This window comes from Scatophagus argus, chromosome 3, assembly GCF_020382885.2.
Source record: "Scatophagus argus isolate fScaArg1 chromosome 3, fScaArg1.pri, whole genome shotgun sequence".
In the NCBI taxonomy this organism is placed as follows: domain Eukaryota; kingdom Metazoa; phylum Chordata; class Actinopteri; family Scatophagidae; genus Scatophagus; species Scatophagus argus.
In genome coordinates, this window is record NC_058495.1 from 24,827,939 (window position 1) to 24,852,337 (window position 24,399).

A 24,399-nucleotide genomic window follows, 5' to 3' on the forward strand; every position below is an offset into this window, starting at 1 on the left:
TGTTGGCAAAAATGTAATGCCACAAAGCTGTTTAGGACAACAGATAGTTTTCTTTATTATTATTATTGTTATTTAAAAACCAACCTGCAGCTGCATCGGTCCAAACAGTCATCATCTTTGCTATCAGTAACATAAGATTCATTAATTGTTGAATTTTTTGCCATCCATTTTTTTAACGAGTTGAATAATTTGCCATGGACGTGACTGTAAACTGATAAAAATAAATACAAGGTAACGTTTTAGAGATGATTTAAGGATTAATGTTATTCATGTTAATTGTTTTTGTGTTGTTTTATTTGTCATGTAGTTTTTTGTTCAGGTTCCATCAAGACGCTTTTTTTTTTTTTTTTTTTTTATCAGCTGTCCTTGTCCTTGTCCTTACCAAAGTTATGTTCAGACTTCCTTTGCCCCTGACTGCAGGTGAGGCTGTATTCTATAGGGTACTGTTCAGGGTAAAAGCCGTGTGCTTATGTGATAACATTGTTATCCCAGGATCGTTTATTGTCTTTGCCACAGTAATGCTTTTGAACCTGAAACATCCGCTGCAGGCTGAGACTCTTTTAACTGTTTGCACCTCCTGGAAGGAGTGAGTGACTCCTTCCACCTTCCACAGCAGCTCGCATCAGATAAACTAAATTTGACAAAGATGCTACAGCAAATATGTCACACAAAAGTGTTAATACAAACTCCAGAAACAGCTCGGTACGGTGGATCAACAGGGACACATCGGATCTCGTGGGGGTTTAAGGTGTGCATCTTGAAATTAATGTACTTTAAGGTACAACAATTAACTTCTCGTGCATCTCTGTTTCAGAACATGCAGCCTCCACACATGGTGTAAGTTCTTTTAATCAAATTTTAAAATTTAGCAACTAGTTAGGTAGAAAAATACCAAGAAGAAAATTCCATTTTATAGCAATAACTGAAAGTCAAACTGAAGAAAAAACTGCACTGGGGGAAAAGTGTGAAGTAAAGGTGTAACCCAAGAATCCATTAACAGTAGAAGAATAATGTTAAGGCTGCTACACATTTCTGGCACAGATTAATTAGCCTACACTTCACATGTTGTACTTAGTAAATATTTCAGTTTGTGGGATGTTCTCCTGAACTACTAATATTACTGGAGTAACTGTTGTGCACTTGTGGACTGTACCTACAAAGCTCTCCTTCACTCACAGAATCATGCTGGAAGGCAGTGCCAGTTGTGGGACTGATTACTAAAATAAAATGGGCTGCGGCCTATGATTTAAATGTAATTTGAAAATGTAAACTGTGTGCAACAGATTTCTCTATGCTTTCATGCACATAAAGCTGGAGCTCCAAAGGCTTTCACAGAGCAGCTGAAGTTCAGCCTTGTGTAAATATTTGGTCAAATGGTTTGAGTACATGATACTGCAAAGACTTATTGGCACCACAGATATGCAACTGCGAGCCTTCTTGATTACACTCATGATTGGTTTGACCATCTTCCAGAATTATATGTTCAGTAAACAGAGTTTAGCAAGCTTTCAGTCAGTAAGGACACTTCCTACGACTCAAGTTAGCCCAAAGCTATTGTGCATCTCACCTACCCTGCAGGAGCCAGACCTCGACTATCATCAACATTTTATCAATCCAATCAGTTCATTCTCCTCATGGGTGCTTGCACAACTCAGCTCCAACTTCAACAAAGGGCCTCTTGCCTGGAGCTCAGAGCACTCTTGAAATACAGAAAATATTCCACATAACCATAATTTAATGTAACTGCTAAAGTTACAACCAGTACATATCTCACAGTGTGCCAAAATTTCAGATGGGTCATCTTCCATACCTCTAGAAAAGGAAAAAAATGTTCAGCTCAACACAAACTCCTGATGCTGCACTCCACATTTCACACATTGGCTGTGAAATGTGGAAAACGTGCTGCTCTTCGTCTTCTTCTGCTCCTCAGAAGTTCTCATCATTAATAACTTTTATTTGAGGTAAGCCTTCACCGAGGTAAAGAAGACTTACAGCTAACTTAATTCAGTCGCAGTACCATGTGCTCATGATAAAAATAAATGCAAGGATAAGGGGAGTCTTTGGCAATTACATGTTTTGTTAAGTCTTGGACCCAAAAGCAGGACTCAGACAGAGAGGGCTTGTAATGCTTTAGAGTAGTTTCACTGAATAGATGGAGAGGTGTTGATTTGGAGAGTTGATCCAGGGTTTAAACATGCAGGGCAGGCAGGGAGAGCTGGGCTTCTGGCTCGAGAACAGAACGGCAGGACGCTGAGGGAGGCAAGGCAGAGATCACAGCAGGATATGAAGCTGAAGCGCTAACTTAACTTGGGGAAAACACTGACAAGAATTTCGCTCTTGGCTGCAGTGTTAACTGAACTGTCTGGTGAACACTGGAGTGTAGAGCTGGGGTGTATATTCCTCAGGAGCTTGATGAGTGGATGGGTTGCAGGTGATTGGCATCAGAAGGAAACAGAGAGCCAAACTCACCCTCACACACACACACACACAGAGAACAAACAAGATATCAACAAGACAAAGGGAGGGAACACTAAGAATGAGAGACACACAGTCAGACCATTGCGTTACACCTCATCGTGAGGAGATAGTGATGCTGAGGTTGGTACAGAACAACCCAGATGAACTCTAAACATTGTTAGTGGCCAAGGAGTCAACAGCAACACTGAAGATCTGGACAGATGTGGTATGAGACAGGCACCACTGGGCCCCGAATGTGTTGGGGACTGGAGGGGAAAAGTGCGGAGGAGGATCGAACCGGTTTGACTGAAATGACGAGTGACAGCAGCAGAAAGACAGAGAGACGGACAGCTCAGAAAAGCAACAAGATGACAGGCTCGCAAACCTGACAGCAAAATATGATATTTAGTTTAACTGAAAGACTGATTGAATTGGAAGCAAGAAATGTAAAAGACAATATAAATAATCAGTGAGCATGATGATAATTCTCCCCGATTGACCTTCTGGTAAACGTCATGCATTAGCCAATCTGTAAAGTTCCATCAAAACCCAATATGAGATGTAGATTTTTGACTCTGGTGGAAATAGCTTTCACACAGGAAATATAATGGTTCTAATTATTAAGGCAAATGTCAAGGTTAACTGGCCCATTCACAAGGATTCTGCTTGGCTGTGGGAAAACTACCTCAGGACTGAACCTCAGGTTTCTTTCGGCCTCTCGCAGGGGAGATTTCCTAGAAAAACAAGCTGCATTTAATTTTTTACTTTAATGCTTTGAGAGACCAGATGTTCGGTCCACAGGGGCATACATTTCTTCTTATGACTGCTGTTGCATCGGGAGACTAGAGTTTAATGTGACTTTATGGGTGGTAATAAACTATTTAAAAGCTCCCTTCATCTCTCTGCGACAAAACAGATTATTTGATGGTTGGGAAACCTAGATTTAAAGACAAATGTTCAATTCACAAGTGTTCAGTGCTTTTCTCTGTATTTTCTGACAAGTCTGCATGATCGATACACATCACATTGAGCCCTGAGTGGTGGCTTTCTGGACGGCTCCCATAGATAAGTTTAAGGAAGCAGCTGTGTGCTGCTGAGTTTATCTGGGAAATCTTTTCTCTTGTAAAACCAAAAAAAAGGTTTAAAACACTTCCAAGAAAACATAAATCTGCTTTGTCTTGTTTCTCCAAGTAAGTTTTCTAGTGCTGTGGGATGGGCTCATTGTGGTTGAAAAAAGTGGTTGGTGAGAACAACAGCTGTAGTGGGTGTTTTTATTCAAGAGAGACAACAGTGGCAAACACTTTTATTTTATTTATTAAATGAGAATCGACCTCATTGTGATCCCTTTATTTTTGAACTATAAGCTTTTTTTGAATAAAGCATTCCCAAAATGGCAGATCCTGAGATGATTTTGTCTGATCTGGTTTCAGTATTTCAGCATCTTCTGCCCATCCTGTCTCTCAGCTGTCTGCAACAATCCTTCCTCCTCCGTCCCACTTCTTTAAAACCAGATCCCTTTAAGACCACTTCGGGAAGAACTGGAGGAATGCTGCAATAATGCCAATAAAGTCGCTCTGAATCAGGTAATGATGGGGGGGATCCTCCTTGCTTGGACATTTTTAAAATCTGGCAACCCGAATAGATCTCTTGTGAACACTTAGAAAAACACTTTGAAGTAAAACTTCCTCCAGTTTTTCTGTTTGCTAACCTGCTGCCATCTCCAGCTCCTGAGTTGGCTAGCCGCTGGTCTGCTAGCCTCCAGCCGGTTGACCATCTGGCTAGCAATAAACCAACCCTGGAAGCACTTTCTGGACCCTTCAGAAGGAAGCGTGGCTTCTGTCGACTTCTTACCTCACTCCTACTTCTGATCCTCACTGCCCAGTGCCTCAGAGGCTCAGCTGCCCGCATCTTGGCCTCCTCGCTGCTCAGCGTCAGAGAACTGCCACCAGCCCCATCAGTTTCTGGCTGCCTGGCTGACACCTGTTCCTCATTTCCCATCGCAGTGGTCCTGCCTATAGCAGCAGCCTCCGGAGGGTTTTCACCTTCGCCAATGGCCTCCTGTCTGGTCTCCAGAGGGGTTCCCTCTTTCTGCTCTCAGAGAGGTCCTGCCTTCACCTCCAATCCGGCCCATCTGCTTAGCTTCAGAGCTGTCCTTCAGAATGATCGCAACCATCTGGGCGTCCTCCTACCCAACCTCCCGAGCAGCTCCTCCCATGTGTCTGACGTCTGATCGACCTCTTGTACGACTCTGCCCATCTGTCCTACCTTCCAGTGGTCCACCTGTGAGGCTTCTTACTTCTGGCCATCCTCCTGTCTGTCGTCCAGAGCTACAACATCCTTTGGCCCTGCCTCCTGGCAGCCCTCCAGACCTGCTCTGCTCTTCAGTTGTTTCCAGGCCATCTGCCTGAGGTTTCTTGCTCAGCCTGTGTCCAGCAACCAGGCTGTCTCTGAGATCTGAGATCCCCGACGCTCTTCTCCAGCTGCCAGGCCACTTGCTCCTTTGACCATTTTGCCTGACTGGATTTTGCATTCTTACCTCCTCCTTTTGTATTTGTTTGTCTATGTTTGATGTTCCCTTCTAGTTTTGACTCTTGCTTGCCTCATTATTCAGTAAGCCTTCTGTATCTGCCTCAGAAATCTGTATCTGCCTAATAGAATGATAGAAAATTAAACTTAGGAGAAATTTGATTACAGGGCACACCTAAACGTTGTACCATGTGGTCTGCATGCAGTTGTGTGCACGGGACTGTGACAGTTTGGCATGAATACATGACCTAACTACTAACCAGCATTAGTTTTTATCAAAAATATCTATAAATAAATGTTGAGAACCATTCTTAACGAAAAATTAATAAATTAATTAATAAAAGTAAACACTGAAATAAAAATGGGTTCCCATTGTTGACAACTAATAAAAACTAGAAGACAGACAAATTCATCATTTGAATGTATAAAAGTTTTATTCAACAACCAGCGTACATCTGCAGAATAAAACACTGTATAGTCCGCATGGGTTATACAATTTCTCCTGCCACCAAAAATATTGCATAAGCAGCATGTTGCACTTCAGTGACATTATGTCGCTGCCTTGAATTTTATCAAACAAATTTTGTCTGTTCTTGGAAGGAGAAAAGTTACAGACTTACAGAAGCAAAATCAGAGGAAGATAGAAAACAGCTGCGATAAATCATGAAAACAGGCAGGAAAGCACGAACATTACAGTAACATTTCCAAAGGCTAATTAATTTACTAAAATGTCACTAATTATCAAAAATGTACTTCTAAAGCCTGAAACCAAACCTAAACCTAAATCTGGTAATCACAAAATATTCCACTTCCACTAACATTTTCCAGTTTGAGTGACTTTAAAAAATGTCCTTTCTAAGGGCACTTTGTGACTAATAGTTTTTTTTTTTACCTTTATTTATAAAGGCAAAGCCAGCATTTAAACTCTTCACATTACATTAATTTAGCAGACCGTTCAAAGCACTGACATATAAAGATGACGACGTGTCTCCACTTGCTCTCACTGTACAAAAGTGAAGCCAAAATATCCCTGATATGAGTGCTGCCATCTTTTACATTTGGAGCCAGAGTCTGTGCAGCAGTGATTGGGTGGTGGGAATGAGTTCCCACCCATACACCTGTTTGACCCAGTCAGGAGCAGCGCTCAGCTGTCAATCATGATGTTGTACCCCCCAACATCAAATAACTTATTAAAACCAAACCTGATAGGACTGACCTAAATTGGCACAAACCAAAATTTAATTTGACATGTACTTTGAGCTTTCAATTTGGTCGGACTTCCCTCTGTTAACATGGAGGAAGTTGGGTTATATGCTGGAACCAGCCGCTAGGGTGCGACCGAGATGTTTTGGCCTCACTTTTGGGGAGCTCTTGTGTCGTCCATCTTTATATACAGTCGGTGGTTCAAAGCAATTTGCAAAAGTGCATTCAGCCTCTCATTCAACCTCCTCAGTAACAACTCGTCCATCTTTGGAGGTTTAAAAGCTGCAGGAGCAGCTTTGGTCAAGGTTGTGCTTCATTGGTGGTTGTCGAGGGAGAAGAGATCTTTTTTACTTTAACTCTTCTGGAGCAGATTATCTTTCTGGGCCTTTCACTTACACGGCACACACTCAATTTATCATAAATCATTAAAAGCCAGCAGTTGTCACTAACATTTGATCATCATCATCATCATCTTTATTACTGATCTCACTGGGAATGTGAAAATTTATGTTTCTCATAATGAATTACAAATGAGTTATAACCTGAACGTCCCAGGAATTATTTTTGAAATTTGCCATGAATTAAAACACTGATTAAAGAAGATAATAAGTGATGTAGAGGTGAAAAGAAAAGAAAGAAACTTCAGGCACACCTCTTATTCGGGTAACATTTGAACCTGCAGCGTTCAGTTGTTTTAAAAAATTACAGAGCCTTTTTCAGAAGTCATACTATATAATTTTGAGCAATTTTTAAAGATATGTAAAGTTAATTAAAGTATGATAATGCACATCCATGAACTTCTGTGTAAAATAAAGCAATATGTAAAATTGTTTGAGCAAATTCTATTTATGCATGCCAAAAGCTCAAAGTAAAATAAAAAACTTTTTAAAACGTTTCATTGCAATGCTACAAGCAGAACACCCTGTAAGATTTTTTTGGAAAGTTCACTGTGGCGCAGTCCTCTGTGATAAAGTGCTTTCATGCAGTGAATTTTAGGCAAAATTACAAACCAAAGACTAGAGGTGATTCACCTCACGGTGTTCCCTTCAGGCTGCGGGTTTTGTTCTGTTAGCTTGGCTTTGGCCGCAGGAGGCTGCTTAGCAGCGAGGATTGCCCATTCGGCAGTAACAGACAGTTCTGAAGAGCCGGCACTGGCAAAAAGCACAGAAATCACAGCACACATTGCCTGGAGATTTACAGCTTCCCCCCAAGGGAATGCAGTTAGCAGGAGGAGGAGTGCGCTTCTTCCCACCAAATTTGTTCTGAGGAAAGAAAGAGAGAGGGAGAGAAGCAGATATAAGACATAAGTTCGCACTGTTAGAGCAGTTTGTTGCTCTCGTTCGTTCAGCAAGAAAAACAAGAAAGAGAAAATATAAGTACAGACAAAGGTGGAAATATGAATGTCTTTTGAGTAAAAAGAGCTGGCATTCCCAGATTGTGAGAGAACAGGAAATATGTTTTGTGCAAGCCAGAAACGCAACCTTTCAACTGGATTTTTTGGTCCAGGCTGTGAAGAGACTGAGAAGCAGCTGAAAGTTTAGTAAAAACTTGTAAACTGATCTTTTCAGTTGCAATTTTTCACACAGTAAACAAAGGAACATACCAATTTAGTCATATATGTGTTATCTAATACATTTGCAGCTAGCATTATTTGTGAATTAATTGTCAGCACACACCCCAAAAACTTGTGCTGTCATACCTTTTTTTGCTTCTTTGTTTTCCTGTTCCTCTTTGCTGATTTTGGCAACTCTGAAAGAGAACGTTAGAAAATGGAGTTTCACAGTAGAAAATAACTACATCATCAGCGTACAAACTGATAACTGGTGTTGAACTGATAATGATGTTCTCATGTATTAAATCATGACGGGGCAGATTCTGTTTGGCATCATCCTACAAGCCTGTCCCAGAGGGCACAAAGATGAAGGTCCACTGTCACAGTTTACATTACCAAAGTTTACTAAATTGCATTTTGTGGACATTTCACACACGTTCTGGTTTGATACCAACCAGTATGGTCTTTCAACAGACAATCACTATCAGATGACTTGTGGCCTTGAGCATTTGTATCTCATCAGGAAAGAGCAGTGTCGCCAGTATAGCATAACATGACCAGGAACATTATAAATGCAACATTACGGCTTAAATAATGCTAAAAATGGAGACTTTTAAACAAGCTGTGACCTTACAAATAAAGTGAAAACACTAAAGATTGGACTTGCAAACTTACCTACAATAACTACAGGAGGTGTGCCTAACTCAAGGTTTTGAGACAGAGCACTGGATACAACGACCCTGTTGGTGGAGAGTCCCTCATCAGGGATCATGTGCGCAGAGCCAAGGAGGTACTGTGTCACAGTGAGGACAAAGCAGCCAAGCAACAGGAAGGCCTGCATCTTCCTCTGCAACAAAAGGATACTGGGAGTTAATGTTTGTTTCTATAAGTGTGTAGTTAATTTACACACGTTATGTACAAAGTTTGGTCACTGGTTGGTCATTTTCTACCAGCTGAAGAGGAACAAAAACTTTAGACAGCTATTTAATTTAAACCTGAACAGGAACAAAATAAATTGGCCTGAATTTTACAAAAAAGTTTTAGTCTTTGGTTAAGTGCCATAAAGATTTTCTATGATCAAGATGCATTTTATCAAAACACATTTGCCTTAACTCAACAGCTAAATGTGATTTATTCTGCTTTCATAGACTTGATGTTATGCTTTGAGCTAAATGCAAAAGACAAATATTTTTTGACCTGAAAATGGCACTAGATAAGTGATCAAAGTTCATGCTAGTCCATCCAACCTTTGAGAAGACATTTCCCTCAAACGTACAAATCTTAACCTCATGTTGGACATGTGATTTAAAAAAAGTCAGGATGATACCAAAATCTGTAAGCTCCATCAAGATTGCATGGCAGTCCAGACATTTCGGTGAGGACCAAAGAGCTGAGTCAAATAACAGACGATCATTCCTGCTGCTAGCAAGACTAGCGTGTGTTTAATGGAGCAGGTGAACAGGAAGACATGGAGACAAGACAAGAGTATGACAGGTGGAGCCTCTTGGCAACAGCAGAGTTTCCACTGCTGATTAATGGATGAACTGATGGATTTTATGTATCTGGCTTAACAACTCATACCAGCAAGAACTTTGTTTAACCAGCATTCGTCAACACACGACTGACCTTGTGTGACTCATCATACCTCACCAAGGTCGGGGTCATGTGCATTAGCACATTAACAAAATAGGATATCTTTGAGTCTATGGGACATCGTTGTCGCGTCCCGAAGACCTGCTGAGTCACCTGTGTGTTTTTCCGTTCAACATTACATCAGCTATTTGTTTGGAGTTTGGAAGCAGGTTTATAGTGACAGTCTGGCTTTTTAAATTGCTCCCATGTGTGTTGCACTCAAAATTCACTTAATAAATGCCAGGTGGTGTTTTGTTTGAAAAATAACCAGGCCCTGATGCGTCTTTGCAGATCTGATACAATAATTCTCAATTCTTGTTGTAGATAAATGTGTTCATGTTCTCTACAAAGTTTTCCCTTCCTTTGACATTTGCTGTCTGATGATATTGCTGCTATAGGCAATATCGCCACTGACTTCATCAATGTTGCTGCTTGCAGCCTGCCTCAGGTGTTGCAGAAACTAGCACTGATCTTGATCTTTGGTGTAGCTGCTGAAACTTGCAGCTAAAAGTAGAAAATTAGTTTCTGCCTTGGCTGTCTTGTGCTGGCAACAAATACAACTTTAAATCATGCATGATTTGACCACTTTATTTTATTACAACCATAATATCCGATTCAATTTCACATTGTTCCGGACCACTAAAATGTCCTTTTATTTATGTCCTATTTATTTTATTTTATTGACTTTTTAAGGGGTCCAAGCAGCAAAAGTGCTGGAACATTGTTGAATCTGTTAAGACTAGCCGTCTTCCTCTTTCTCCTTGTTGTGCCCTACAGGTGTGTGGGGATCAGAAATCTTAACAGCAGCAGTTCCCAAACCTGGCAGATAGGTTGAAACGTTTGTGTCATTTGCTACTAATCCTGTCTGGGGAAAAAAAATCTGTTTCAAATTTTCCACAAGGTCTTGAAATGACACATTTTTAAACACTTGTGTGTCTTTGAATTCAACTTAACATAAACATGTAAAGCCTCGCAGCCCTCGAGTTTCATCCAGATACCTGTGGCCTTGAAACAAAGCCTTCAACATGTGCCTTCGCCCAAGTTTAGTCAAAAAAAATACGCCTTCAGGACGAGGAAAAAAACTGCTTTCTTTCACATGTGAAACTCTTTTCTCCAGGGTGAAGGTCATGTGTGTCGGCCATCAATCAACCCTGACCTCCACAACTCTTGAGATTTTCTTGCTTTGTAAAGCATGTCATGCAATTGCTCTGATCGTCTGATATTGATGCAGATGTGTTTGCATTGGGGGCACATTAAAGCCACATACTGACCTATCCTATATCTATATCTACAACTGTATCTTTATTTTTTAGAACTGAAGGTAGAGATGGTCTAGTGAGAATTTCGGAGAATTCAGGCTCCTCAGTTCCTTCATAGCTTAGGTTTATGATTACAGATCACAGGTTGACATAAAAATCTGTTTAGTATGAAAACAAACATCCTACTTGGATGATTCCAACCCTCACCAATGGTCACGAAAAGAAAGAGATCGCAGATACAAAAGGATGAAATGGGTTTCCTGGCTTGGCTCACCCTCAGAGAATGAGTACGTTTCTCAGACATCTGGAGGGGGCTCAAAGAAGAGCCGATGTTTCTTCATGTCAAAAGGAGCCAGCTGATGTGATTTCTGGCATCTGATAAAGATGCCTCCTGGGCATCCCTCTCTGGAGATTTTCCAGGCACGTCCAACTGATAGGAGACCCCAGGGTAGACCCAGAACACTGAATTATATATCTCATCTGCCTTGGGAATGGCTCAGGATCCTTAAGAAAGAGCTGGGAGATGTGGCTGGAGAGAATAACATCAGAATTTATGGCTGAGGGGGTGTATTGAATTGCATTAGCTTCTACAGGTGCACCTAATAAAGAAGCCTCTGATTGTATCCTGCACACACAAGTTGGTTTCCCCAGCATTATCCCCTGGGATGTGCGGTTAAAAGTGTGGTCACTCAAACCACTGGGCTAACCTGCCACCAATTACAGCAATGGTGATAAACCCAAAAAATGCAGAAAATTGCCTCTGTGTTATTGTTTGTCATTAGGGAGACTGCTTATCATCAGACCCATCTGCATGGTATCACCTGGCAGTGGTCACATCTCATGAGAACTGCTGAAATTAATAACAAATTCTGGAGGAAGGAGAAGCTCAGATGTTGGGCTACAGATCTGAGTTTGGTTTGAGATTTGTACGGACAGGTCAGTACTGTATATAAAGTGCAGATGAGGGTATTTTTATATGGTAATCAAATTCAAAGAATCTGCAACCAGTTACTGAAAGTGAGCATCTTAATTGGGTTTTATTTAGGTTTACTGGAACTTGTCTGGCAAGATTTTGGTCCTCTGTCTGTCAAATGGCTATAACAAGTACATGGTTCACTTGATACATCTGAAAACACCCATAAATTTAAGATTGGGACTTTCATTATTCAATTTCAAATTCTGTACTTCAGTACAGCACCAAAATAACAGAAATCATGCCAATGTCCAACTATGTAAGGGCCTGATCGGAGCTACTCTCATTTCTGTGATCAAAACCTTACGAAAAGGTTTGGGAAAGACTGACTTTTTTAGTATGTCATTTCAGTGTGTTAACCTTCACGCTGTTTCACCTTTCTTAACCACAACCGGTTATCTCCAGCAGCGACAGACTCAGCTCGACTCAAATGGTCTCCTCAGGGGTCTGTGATATGTTCTGCTCCTGGCACCAAACTGCAGTATTACTTGTTACACAGAGAATAAGTAGGATGTGAGTAATTGTGGGCATAGACGCACACGAAAAATGTAATTAAATTAAGTATTATTACTTACAATACAAAAAGGTCAATTTCAGACTAATCGGAAACTACAGGCAGTTGCCTCCACACACTTCTAGTGAGTTACATGTGGTTTATTTTCAGTTTGTGCATTTTTCATGTTTTTTACACGTTTTTCCAGGAAATCCTGCATAGTGACCTCCATCCAAACTTTTATTGCATTTTGCCATAGTCATAAATATACCCATTTTTGAAGCTGCTAAATCTCTTGTTTATTCATTTCCTCGCAGTAGGATGTTGTTGAGACTGTGTTTAATTTAGTTTGGCTCCTGGCATGTTGGCAGAAACACCTGCTTTGCATTATATTGCTGAAGGGTAGACAAAATAATGTAAACACCACCTGTAAATGGATGTAAAACATAAAGTGATTTAAAGCTTGGGTTTGGCAATCAAAGCTTTGTTATGTTGTTTGTGCTCTTTTAATGTTAGTGATAACCGCTTTGCCCTACAGTTCGCCTGAAAAGCGGATTGTGGACGCCTTCAGGATCGATCTCAATCTAAAATCGTCAATCTGCGCACCTTAAGGGGGCTGTTAAATGATAATTTAAAAGTGTGCTACGAAGTTGCATTTGGTGACACGAGTCAGTAAATTGCTTTTGATAAAATTGGAGTGGTGACGTGAGTTCAAAGGTGTCTAAGCTAAATAAATGTCGACTTTGGGGTCAGCTGTAGCTGACTAAAGTCTCTGCTCTTTGTAAAACAGGAAACAACAAAACTCTTTACAGCACCTCTGAAGCCCACAGGGGTTCAAGAGTTTGATACACCAAAAAACAGATTTTGGGTTGAGGATCACTTAGAGCATGAAACAGTACCTTTGAAAGCAATGGAAGCATCGAGTAAGAATGTCACACACATTGTATTTGTCAAACGGCAACTCAATCCACCTTGATGCATCTCCTGTGCAGCGTCTGGTTTGACTTTAAAGCATCCACAGAGGATCAGAGTGGCTGTTTTTTAATGAGGTTTTGGAAACCAGGCTTTAGTGCATTGATCCATTTCAAAGAGGAACGACTTAAAGAGGTAAAAAAAGAAAAAAGAAATTACAGAAAACTCAGCAGGAAAGTTAACAAGCAACAAAAACATGTGCAGATGTGTGCGCAAAATATGAAGAATGAAGTCTACAGCTCTACATGCTGCTGTCCAGATACAAGATGCAGGCGCAGGGAGAACAAAGTGTCTTATCATTACGGTATTTGCTCAGTGAAAACATTCGGTCATCCTGCGAGATTTGCAAGTTATGGTTTAGATAGTCATAATCTGTCCATCTTTCGATCTGCAAATCACAAAATTAGTGCTTACTTGGATGTTAAGTCTGTTTATGTGACAAGAGAAAATCCCGTCTAGAATCCCTTCTTCAGCGTGTAATGTTTTCCCGACTTAAATGTGATATTTTCCAATTAGTTTGAAGAGCAAAAATCTCCAGGGAGTCTCATTTCATTTGTTATCTGCATCAGATGGACACGCTGCTACAAAATCAGCAGATCCACATCTTTTACTCGTGTTGCAATGCAGATGTGAATAGACAATAGACAACAGACAAACAACATCAGCCCGATCACCTCAAACGACTCTCAAGACGGCCATGCCGCAGTAGTAACTGTCTGCCGAGTACCTGTGGCACCATGGCTGCACCAAGCGGACAAACGCACCTGATGTCACGGATCAAAGTCTGTGAAACAAATCAGTCTGCAGGATTTGTGATGCTCAAAAACAAACAAACAAAAAAAGTCACCTGTCAGATAGGCTTCAAAGGTGACTGCTGTTCCCGCCTCGAGCTTGTGCCTGCTTTAACCGTCCATGTGCTGCACTCTTGAAGCTGAGTTGAGAGAAAATGCTATAATTTCATAGCAAAAACCTAAATAAATGTCCTATGGAAGGCTTTAATGACAAGGAAATTCTTTTAATAAGCAAATGAAGAAACATTTCATGTCTCTCCGCAGCACCTGGAAAGTCATAAATGACTTCATTTTTCTTCAGGCATCACTACTCAGCGCTCAACAGCTCCTCGTTCACCTTCACCTTGTTGATTGGTCACACACTGAGTGTGTTGTGTAATGCAGTGTATGTGCCAATTTACCAACACACACACACATGGTTACATGCACATACAGGAAACACTTTTTACTGTTACGCAGGACGCAGGTCAGAAGCTTGTCACAGGGAGGAGGACATAAGACCTTCTGTGACCTTCCAGAGTCTGACAGAGAAACCGAGACTTCAAAGAGCATCCAGAAATTCCTGTGACTGACAGGCTGCTGAAACTGCAACAAGCTGTACACTCACTTGCTTTTAGCAATGCCAACTGTGAAAGATTATTCTCTGAATATACACTAAACTCAGACAAAAATATCCAGACACACCTCTTTATGGGGCTGTTTTTCATGGGTTTGGCTTGGACCCTGACTTCCTGCTTCAGCATACCAAGACATTTTGGACAATGCTATGCTTCCAACTTTGTGGCAACAGTTTGTTGAAGGCCCTTTTCTATTCCAGCATGACTGTGCCCCAGTGCACAAAGCAAAGCTTCATAAAGACATGGTTGGATGAGTTTGGTGTGGAAGAACTTGACTGGCCCACACAGAGCCCTGACCTCAACCCCATCCAACACCTTTGGGATGAACTGGAACGGAGATTGTGAGCCAGGCCTTTTGGTCCAACATCAGTGTGTGACCTCACAAATGCTCTACTGCATGAATGGGCACAAATTCCCACAGAAACACTCCAACATGTTGTGGAAAGCCTTCACAGAAGAGTGGAAGCTGTTAGAGCTGCAAAGCTGTCTGTGTGTTTAGAATGAGACGTCATTAAAGTCCCTGTTGGTGTGATGGTCAGGTGTCCCAATATACACAATAGGTGTCCCTATATTGTAATAATACCTGATTCAGCGTACATCTCAGCGCTGCTGTTCGTTTGCCTGGTTGGGCCTTCTTTGGCCCATTGGGGTCCAGAAGAAAATGTCAAGAAGTGGGTGCTTAAAAGAAGGTCACCTGATCACACAGCCTGTCCAGCAGGAAAGCAAGTTCACTCGACCTCACAGTACAAATCAATCTGGGAGTTATTTTGAGGTGAGTCATGTTTCCTCGCTCTGCCCCCACACCAAATCTCAGGGTTCCCACACCTGCCAAATCACTTTAACCCCTGCCTAACCTGACCCCGTTTTCCAAGTTGGAGCACAGCTTTCGTCCCAGATTGCAGCAGCCGTCCCCAATTAACTGGTCTTGAGTCTAAAGTGTGTAAAAAAAGGCAACATAATCTGAATAATCCCAAATAAATAGGATCCAGCTGATTTGAAAACAGTAAAAGTTTTACAGCATACTAATGGCAGTATGTGGTTTTTGGAGAAGAGACGAATAGATTCGTCATTCCTTTTCTCCTCTGATCACTTTTTTTCCATTTCAGTTTATCACATACGGATAGCACACAGTGACACCAGTCTTCCCACTAAAGGCTGTAAACCATCTGATTATTGGTGATTATCATCTGATTATATGCTGTCAATTTAAAAGGGCCCGTGCTCAAGGGCCCGTGCTTTAATTAGATTAGCTGTGCTTTTATTAGATTGCAGTGAAGAAAGTAGGTGAATACAAACCATGGCAGCTGAACAACCAAACAGATGGTATCAATTTTAACAAATGTGTCTCTACGTAATTGGCTTCCACCATCAGCAAACGTGTCTCGAAATAATTGGCTCTCATGCCATCAAACAGCGCTTTGCACTCTGGTGTTATAATTCTTAAAAGAGGAATCAAAATAAAAAACATTTAAACATGTTGCTGCACATCAGTTATAAGACAGCAGCGAGTAAATAAAAAAAATACACATATGAAGTGTACAATAATGGCTTAAAAAAATAATTAAAATTAAACTTTATTTTATCAGACAGCATGACCAAGAGAGCAGTGTCTTACATCAAAGATGGTCAGATTTGGTCGTTTTGGACCACACCAAGACAAAACATTTGTACCGGATAGAAATTAATCCAGGGATCCCTCCGCTTTGTTCGAAAACATACACTCTCATGTTTTGTGAAGAAACATGTCTCAGAAACTGTGGTGGAACACGGAGAAAGAATAACATCAGATGTTACCGGCGGCCTGGTTCTCATTCTTAAATAATTTTGCAGTAATTCCTATCGAATCATGGAAGTTGGCATTGGGGTTCCTTTTTACATTGATTTTCTCTGTCGCAGAGGTTGCTGGCTTCACTTTCACACACAGACAAATTTCATTTCCTTTGCTCTTTTCAAAATTGTCTTTGAAAAACACATCAGGGTCAGCAGAAAGGTCCATAAAGGCTCAGTGTGTGGAGTTCAGGAGGATTTAGGGACAGAAGCCCAATGTAATATTCAAAAATCACCGCATAATCGTCTGAAACCAACAATCTTTGTCTGTTTGTTACCTTAAATGAGACATTTATCTGCAGAAGGACAAGAAAAGTCTTATTGAAAGAAGTCAGACATGTTGCGCAGTCATGTTCCTACAGCAGCCCAGAAAGCACAAACCAAACACTGGCTATAGGAGGAGGGTGAGTCGAGGGTGAGTCGAGGGTGAGTCGAGGGTGAGTTCAGTTGGATGGAACCACAGGAGACCTTTAAAGGCTGTGAATCTAACAGCTAAGGAGGCTGAAGTTTATTTAATTAAATTAATAAAAATTTTAACAGGTTTGAACCCGGGGGGGGGGGGGGGGTCAGAAATATGTGGTGACAATTAAAACAATGACAAAAGTGATATTAGAGTTTCCAGAAATTATATAATTGCATTATAATGATTTATGTTTCCATTGTTAAGTTTTAAATAAAAGAAAATCTTAATCAGATGCAAACAATTAAATTTAATCTACACTTAATTTTCACAGATTTCCCTTTGACTTTGACAACAAAAACGCAGAGTTTTATCGTGTAACGAGGTTATTCTGCGATGCCACAGTTTCACAGTTCGAAATCATTCATTTAAATCTCCCGTTTTCTGTTTTGATCATATTTAAAGAACTACGTGATTGACTTTCCTGCTTCGCCGCACAGCTGCCTGCTGTCAGACTGTCTCTCTTTCTGGCTCAGTTCAGTGTGACTGTGGACACGGACAGAGCATCAAAACTAATGTCTTCATGTTCCAATTAGTATCTATATGTTGAGTATCAAACACTCCCACTCCTGTGTTTTACTCCTGAGTGGAGGATGGCAGCTGTAATCTGCTTGGACTTACAGCAGTTACAGTGACTGGAATCTACAACACAACTTCACATCCAAACACAAAAAGTAAACTGTCAAAATGTCCAAACTTTATAAACTGCTCCTGCAACATAATCCACTTTCCCACTGTGGATCTGTGTGTTCAGCATGTTCCACACACTCATATTTTCACCAAAATACTGCCCAAAGCACAGATTTGTGTCGGCTCAGTGTGTTTATTTGGTGAAAACAGCTGACTGCTGCTGCTGATGGGACTTAACATACAGCTGCTTTCATGGCTGAAAATGTGAGCGTTTGGGTTTCTTGGTTGGCTTATCAGAGACGCCCCGGACTGGCAGGAAAAGATTTGGGTGTGGTGGAGTGATTAATGAGAATTAATGAGATCTTTCATGGTTTGCTTATGGCAATTTACACTTTCTGTCCTTGTATGGTGTCAATTAATGTGTATTTTTATATCAATATGAATTCCTGAGGTTAGTATTTACAATTAAGTGAGGCTATAAAGGCTTTTTAGGCTGCTCAGTGAATATTACAGCTACATATCACTTCTTATGGACAGAAAAAATAGGGTTTGCAATCAGTACTCAATAACTGTAAGATATCAAGTACCAAGTAGTATCAATACTTCTCCATCTTTTCTGTAGCCAGAGCCAGAAAAAAGACTATATGTATGGTTTTGATCACAGCCAATCACCACAAGCACTCGTAAATTTAATGTGGCGTGTGATTGGCAGCTATAACCCATAAAGTCTGTGATGTGGTGAAGTCAAATGGGACAGAACTGGCAGTTCAACGTGCCGAGATGCCACCCAAAGTTTGAGCGTGGCCATGCTACACGCCTGTCCTGTCTGATACAAATAAAAACATAAAATTTGGACGGATTATTTCAGGACAAAAAACAGGAATATGTTTAACATGATAAAGGATCTGCTCAAGCATAAAAAGTATCAAACGAAGAACTCAGTTTGTATTTTTATTGCTGTAAGGGTATTGGTATTGTATTTTCTTTTTTAAAAAAAAAAAAAACAAAAAAACAAAGTCTTAATAAAGATCAAAACTCCAGACCTCCAAATTCAGGTTCCAAGAAACAGAAGAAGAAGTCAAAGATAACAACTTGACTTGTCTTTTTTGTCCGGACTCAGAAAACTGACAAGCGAGGCTATTTTCTTGGTCTGTTATCTCTGCTGCGTCTGTTATCTCTGCTGCGTCTGTTATCTCTGCTGCGTCTGTTATCACTGCTGGTCAGTCGGTCAGTTTCAAAGGAAAGACAACATATTTAACCCGACAGGACTAGTCCCAGCCTAGGCAAGCGAGCATGAACTGATGAAGCCTCTTGGTTGAGAGGTAAAACGTCTTCAAAGACAAATAACTAAGTCCAGTTGCGTTCGATTGAGTTTCCTTGCGATAACCCGACAGTAGTTTTAATATCTGTGTCACATGTATTATCTGACATCTGGGGTTTGTCCGCTCTGCACACTGCTTCCATTTGTTGGCGTTTCCACAGGTACACATAAATTATTCTGACCAGTAGAGTCTTTAGGGGGGAAAGGAGGTTTCCTTCTGTAATTCCTTCATCTGCTGCTGTTTTCTTTCAGTACATATGCTAGAACTTAAGATAATCTCTGACCTCAACAACGCCGACGTGCCACAGTCATTTTTTCTTTCGTGTCATCCGGCATATTGAAGCAGACGTCCCTCCGTACAAACTGAAGGCATTTCATTTCTCATGTGTCAGGATTTCAAACGCACACCGCAGGGGGAGTTCGAGTTGGACAATTTAAAAAAAAAAAGAAAAAGAAAAAAGAACAACAGCTGAAGGAGTTTCATCTTACAAAGTAATGTGATATAGATTATCTTCCACTCTTTCATGCCATAACGGACAACCACACACTTACAATAGTATCATTGCCAAATGGGAACAACGGGGAGTTTCCTGGAGGTAAAATACGTCTCGTTCTCTATCCTTTCGCAGAGTGTTTGGGAACACCAGGGTGAAAAGAAACAAATAAAAGTCCCAGTGACGAGGGGGGGAACACGCAGAGAAGGAAAAGGATCCAAACAGAACTGATAAGTAGAGCTGGAGTGATACATTTGTTACCGCTCTCTTCACTTGGTTTCAGAGATGTCGTGATCTTTTGTTAAAACCTGTGGAGCATCAATCCGTCCACATTTCCGTTTCATCTGCTACGCTGCTAACAGCAATGTGTCAATAAGAAGCTACGCTCGTGATCAGCCGTCTACTCAGAACGGCGAGAGCGTGTTGGCGTTTCCTGTGGCTGTGCGAAGTCAGTCAGGACACGTTTTGTCAGACGGTCACTCTAATGAAGCTTTAGTCCCCGACCGTCGCGTTTCCAGTAACACAATGACCCAACGAGTGGACGTGTTGAACACGCTGGCTTGGTTGCGACACGCAAGTCGATCACCACACTACAGGACGTTTCAAATGTGCTCAAATTACTGTTTTTCTCTTGCCTCGGTTTTCTAATGTCAACAAATGCCATGAAAAGACTGAAACTTGCGTGTCAGTCCGTGTCAGTCCATGTGTGGTACTCCAAGTCCACTGGTTCTTAATAAAACAGCTCACAAACATACAGTTTTGTTTTCAAAAAGCAATTTGTTTGAACAGCTGGTCATTATAGTTTTTAGCAAACATGACACAAACTGGCTTAACTGGTGCATTTGTTAGGGACTATTTTCAGCAGTGGATTAATCCACCTTTGGCAGCAGGAGGGTGTGTGTGTGTGAGTTTGAGTCATAACAAACTACAGTGTGTGTGTGTTTTCATAGTAATGGAGGAGCATGTGAGTCAGTGCGATCGTGTGCCTCACTCGTGTGTTTTTGGACAACAATGGAGCTCGATGGCACAGAGGAAGAAGAAGATCCGCACATCAGACTTTAAATGCAGACAGGATCATTTAATGGTTGGTCTTTACATGTGTTTGAGGATAAGAATAAAAACTCAGATTGTTACTATAAACGCTCTGTGATTGGGAGAAAGACGATTTCCTGGCCAAGAATACGTAACCGTGTTTCCAAACAGCTTTTTAAATGAACACGTGCATTAAAAAGACCTCAGACGGACTGCAAAGACGCGTAGCAACGAAACCTGAAGGACTCTGACACAGCCGAAAGTTTCAATAAGTCATCTGCATTCAGACACAACTGCACAGTACATGCACTTTGAGTACAGAGCGCGCACACACACATGCACACACACACACACAGTCCAAAGCCAGGTCTTGTAAATAAACAGACTATAATTCCAAAGTTATTACAGAACCTGCTGCATGTGTACCCAGATCTCACAGTTCACAGTTATTGTTATTATCCCGTGCAACCTGGTCGCCTCAGTGCATGTAAGCACACAAACACATAAGGAAAAGAGTGGAAAGGAAAGGAAAGGAAAGGAAAGGAAAGGAAAGGAAAGATTACAGCAGCCCAGACATGAAACAGCTTCAAGGTAATCACCAGAGAAACGGCTGCTGAAGAGACAGAAACTAAACCACTGCAGGTTGATAGGAGGGACCACAGCAAAGGATGCAAAGTGAGCCTACATGACAGACGAGTAAGAGGCAGCGCTGAGAAAGTGTTGAGAACAACTGAGAAGATCTCATCTATTCTCTGCGCTTCCTGATCCGCTGAATCCTCCTCGTTAGACGTCGATTTGATAATCCAAGTCTGAGCTGCACTTTTCCTATCAGAAGCTTGACGAGTCTTTACTCACCTCAAGGCCTCAGCAGGATGAGAAGCTGCGATTACGTTTCTGAGCGACGACTTCAATCAACGAGTGGAGTCGCTGATTGAAGTTAAGCTCACGAGTTCCTCATGAAAGCAAACATCATGTGACTTCAGTCGCAGCAGACGAGAAAGTGACATGAAGTGTTTAAGCCTGTTTTAGCTGAGCCACATCTTCACCATATTATTGTTATTATTATACATTAAAGCACAAGGTTTATTATATTACTATCTTGACCTTGTAACGCTGATGTTTTACAGCTAAATCTTCGATTCTTCTCATATTGTTTGTATTTTCTAATTCCGTCCAAAGCCTGCAGGACGATGCACAACAAATGTTGCACCACACATTTTACTCAGAGCTCACAAAACATCACACAAGGTTAGTACTATTTAAACTCCAATCAGGTTTAACTACTGTTATCTGAACGAGCTCTCACCGAGAAGGCAAATTTACGTGCAATTGTTGAACTCATAAATTCCAGGATTTTAGGCACTGAGCAGCGTTGTTCTCTGTAAACTGGAAAATGTTTTCTCGTTTAACTGAGAGGCAAAACAGGACGAAGAGAAGACGCGAGCGAGTGTTTGTGTTAATGCTCGTTTATTTCTATTTACGTGTACTGTATGAGCGAGATGGCAAAGAATCTCGAGTCATGATGTGTCAATAAAACATTTATTGGAAATACGGCACATAATGTTTTATTGACTTTTATACTGACTTTCTGTAAAACATCTGGCTGCAGTTTTTTTTTCAACACTTCAACATTTGATGATCAAACACGACCACTTTAAATATGACATTAAATACTGAATGTTACAGATGAATGTCGCACTGTGCTGTAAATGCTGTGTGTTTCTGCTACATGTTTCATATAAAGACTTGAATCCTTTTCTCAGTGCAGCAGCAGCTTTGGCTTCTGCCCAGAACTTTAAGCAGGTTCTTATCTGTGGAGGAAATCTGCTGTTGATACTAGAACTACTGTTGCTGCTGAAAAGCCTGCAGATTCCTTTAAATCGACTTTTAAAAAAGCACTCCGGTGGCTTCCTCCCCTTGTCGACGCTGATATCTCGAGACGGCTGATAAGCGACCGAGACTGTGGAATCGATAGATGGAGCCCTGACAGCGTTTGGTGCTTTGCTTCATACAGAAGCAGGAAAAAAGGTGCTCGCGTTGTCTAAATGTTACCACACAAGTTGTCATTAAAGTAAAGACGTGCAAGAATTTAATTGACTTCGACCTCCAACAGAACTTTCGTAAACCGTCGCGGCACTCAGCCATAATTTAACAACCTGGTCGGCTTTTTTCTCAGTGATTGAACACAAACGCGTTGGAACGTTGGTCCAAATGTTTGGCCCGCAGAACAAAACTGCTGCATTTCGGCTTATCTAGTGAGTGATTTGTCTCTTATCAGCGGGCACAGATTTTTATTTCAGCCGTGAAATGTGCATCGCACCCACTGCACTTTACAGGCCACAGCTGGGAAATGCTTTCAAAGCAGCTGGCACAAACTGTTGAGGAATGTTTTAACAAGCTGAGAGATTTCAGAGATTTCCAATAAATTCAGCTTTTTTTTGTTTCCTGATGCATGAAAGATGAATGCATGAGGAACAATGAAGAGGTATGTTCTGAGACTTCTCATAAAGCATGCGCCGAGTGGCTCAGATGTGCTCCTCGCCATGCATTTCCATCGCTCACCCGACTTCCTGAAACCGTCTGAACGGGAGAAGACAGGATCAAAATTTCTGCTTGCCTTACCTGTGATTCTCAGGCCAGCCTTCTGTCAGTCCGTGACGCTCTCACTTTCTCGCTCTCTCTGGTTTCTATGGTGTTCTCTCCGTCCTCCTCCTCCCTGGCTTTGTTTCCTTGCTTCACGTCTTTTATTTCTCTCCTTTGGTCCACGAGCCACCACTCTTCTTTCCTCTCCTTCCTACCTTTTCCACACTGCACCTCTAATTTTGCAGTTTTATTTTTCAGAGATTCTTCTTTTTTTGCCGTTTCACTCCTCCTCTCTCAGTCTCAGTTTTACTCTCTCTGTACGAGGTTTTTATTCCCTGTTTCCAATCCCCCTTTTATCCTCTTTCTCCTCCGTGTCTTCTTTTATTCTTGCTTAAGTAGCAGTACCTTTCCCTGCTGCTGGTAATGATGGGAGGTTTATACTGGAGGCGGGGCGAGCCTGCAGTGGGCAGGGGGATGGGAAAGGTCAGCTTATGCAGAGGATGGACAGATAAATATGAACCAGACCCTCCTGCGTTACGGCGTATCAGAGCGTGACAACGGGCTTATATCCCCCCCACCTGTTAGACCTGTTAGGGAAATTCAGGAAATTCAAAATTTAAACTTACATAGTGAAAGAGACTTATGTTTTCTTTATAATGCTGGCATTTTTCTACCTTTTCGTCAGTAGTTTTATTATCCGAAGTAATGAGAGTAGGCTGACTGTACCTGTCTAGAATCAACCAAAAAGACAAATATTCAGGCTCATAATCAAGTCATGATTTCACTAATAATCTCATACTGTAATTGTGCATAATTATGGCAGAAAATTACTTTTTTTTTTTTTAGAACTGTAAGAACTGCTTTTGGTATTTTGATTGACAGATATACTACATCAAGCAGCATCTTCTACGTAGAAAGGCTGCAGAATTGCAGGATTCAAGACGGCGTGGAATCAGCTGCTTAGCATCCAATGTGAGGATAGTCAGAAGTTTGATGTAAGGTTAAAGGAGCCATCAACAGCCACTGGCTTAGAAGTCAGCTGATCTGTTGGTAGTTTAGCTAACGGTAAAGTTACCAAACAGCTCAGCTGGTTCAGGAACTTTTTGTGCAATACATATGACATAAATCTCTTGCTTGTCAACAGCCCCTGTGAGACAGTGGATGGTTGTCCCATGAGGTTAGCATGACTAAAAATCTGTCAATAAGAGTGTTTGAAGAAACTTTATTGTGTATGTTTTTTGTATTGTTTTTGTTTTGTTTGTTTTTGTTTCTTGTCCACTTGTTATAATGCAGGTTAATGAAACATTTATTACAATAAAAATTATTACGTTACGCGATATTAACCACACAACAAAAAAGAAACTTAAAGAAGCAGTTCTGTTGTCATTTACTTAAGTATCATGTACCGATATTAGTGAACATTATAACAATCCCTCAAACTGACCATTTTGTGGACAGTGCTGCAAGCTCATTAAGGACAATGATAGACTCTGTTGCCCCGCTAAAAAGAAAAGCATAAAGCAAAAGAAACTCGCACCCTGGTATAATACAGAGATTCACAAATTAAAGCAAAATGT

General features: G+C 41.1%; 1 protein-coding gene across 1 annotated transcript; it reads right to left on the reverse strand.

The window, feature by feature from the left end:
* Window positions 1-5,401: 5,401 nt before the first annotated feature.
* Window positions 5,402-23,397, reverse strand: asip1 (agouti signaling protein 1). Its single transcript, XM_046384984.1, has 4 exons — window positions 22,862-23,397; window positions 8,414-8,585; window positions 7,886-7,935; window positions 5,402-7,448 (listed from the first exon to the last, which is right to left on the reverse strand). The coding sequence occupies exons 2-4, from the start codon at window positions 8,577-8,579 to the stop codon at window positions 7,284-7,286; spliced, it is 381 nt and encodes a 126-aa protein (XP_046240940.1). The 5' UTR covers window positions 8,580-8,585; window positions 22,862-23,397; the 3' UTR covers window positions 5,402-7,283.
* Between the last annotated feature and the right edge of the window lie 1,002 nt (window positions 23,398-24,399).

Coding starts and splice junctions, on each gene's coding strand:
- asip1 (XM_046384984.1), bottom strand. CDS start 8,579: ATGCAGGCCTTCCTGTTGCTTGGCTGCTTTGTCCTCACTGTGACACAG. Junction 7,936..8,413: donor ACCTCCTGTAGTTATTGTAG/GTAAGTTTGCAA, acceptor GTTCTCTTTCAG/AGTTGCCAAAATCAGCAAAG. Junction 7,449..7,885: donor AAACAAAGAAGCAAAAAAAG/GTATGACAGCAC, acceptor TTCTTTCCTCAG/AACAAATTTGGTGGGAAGAA.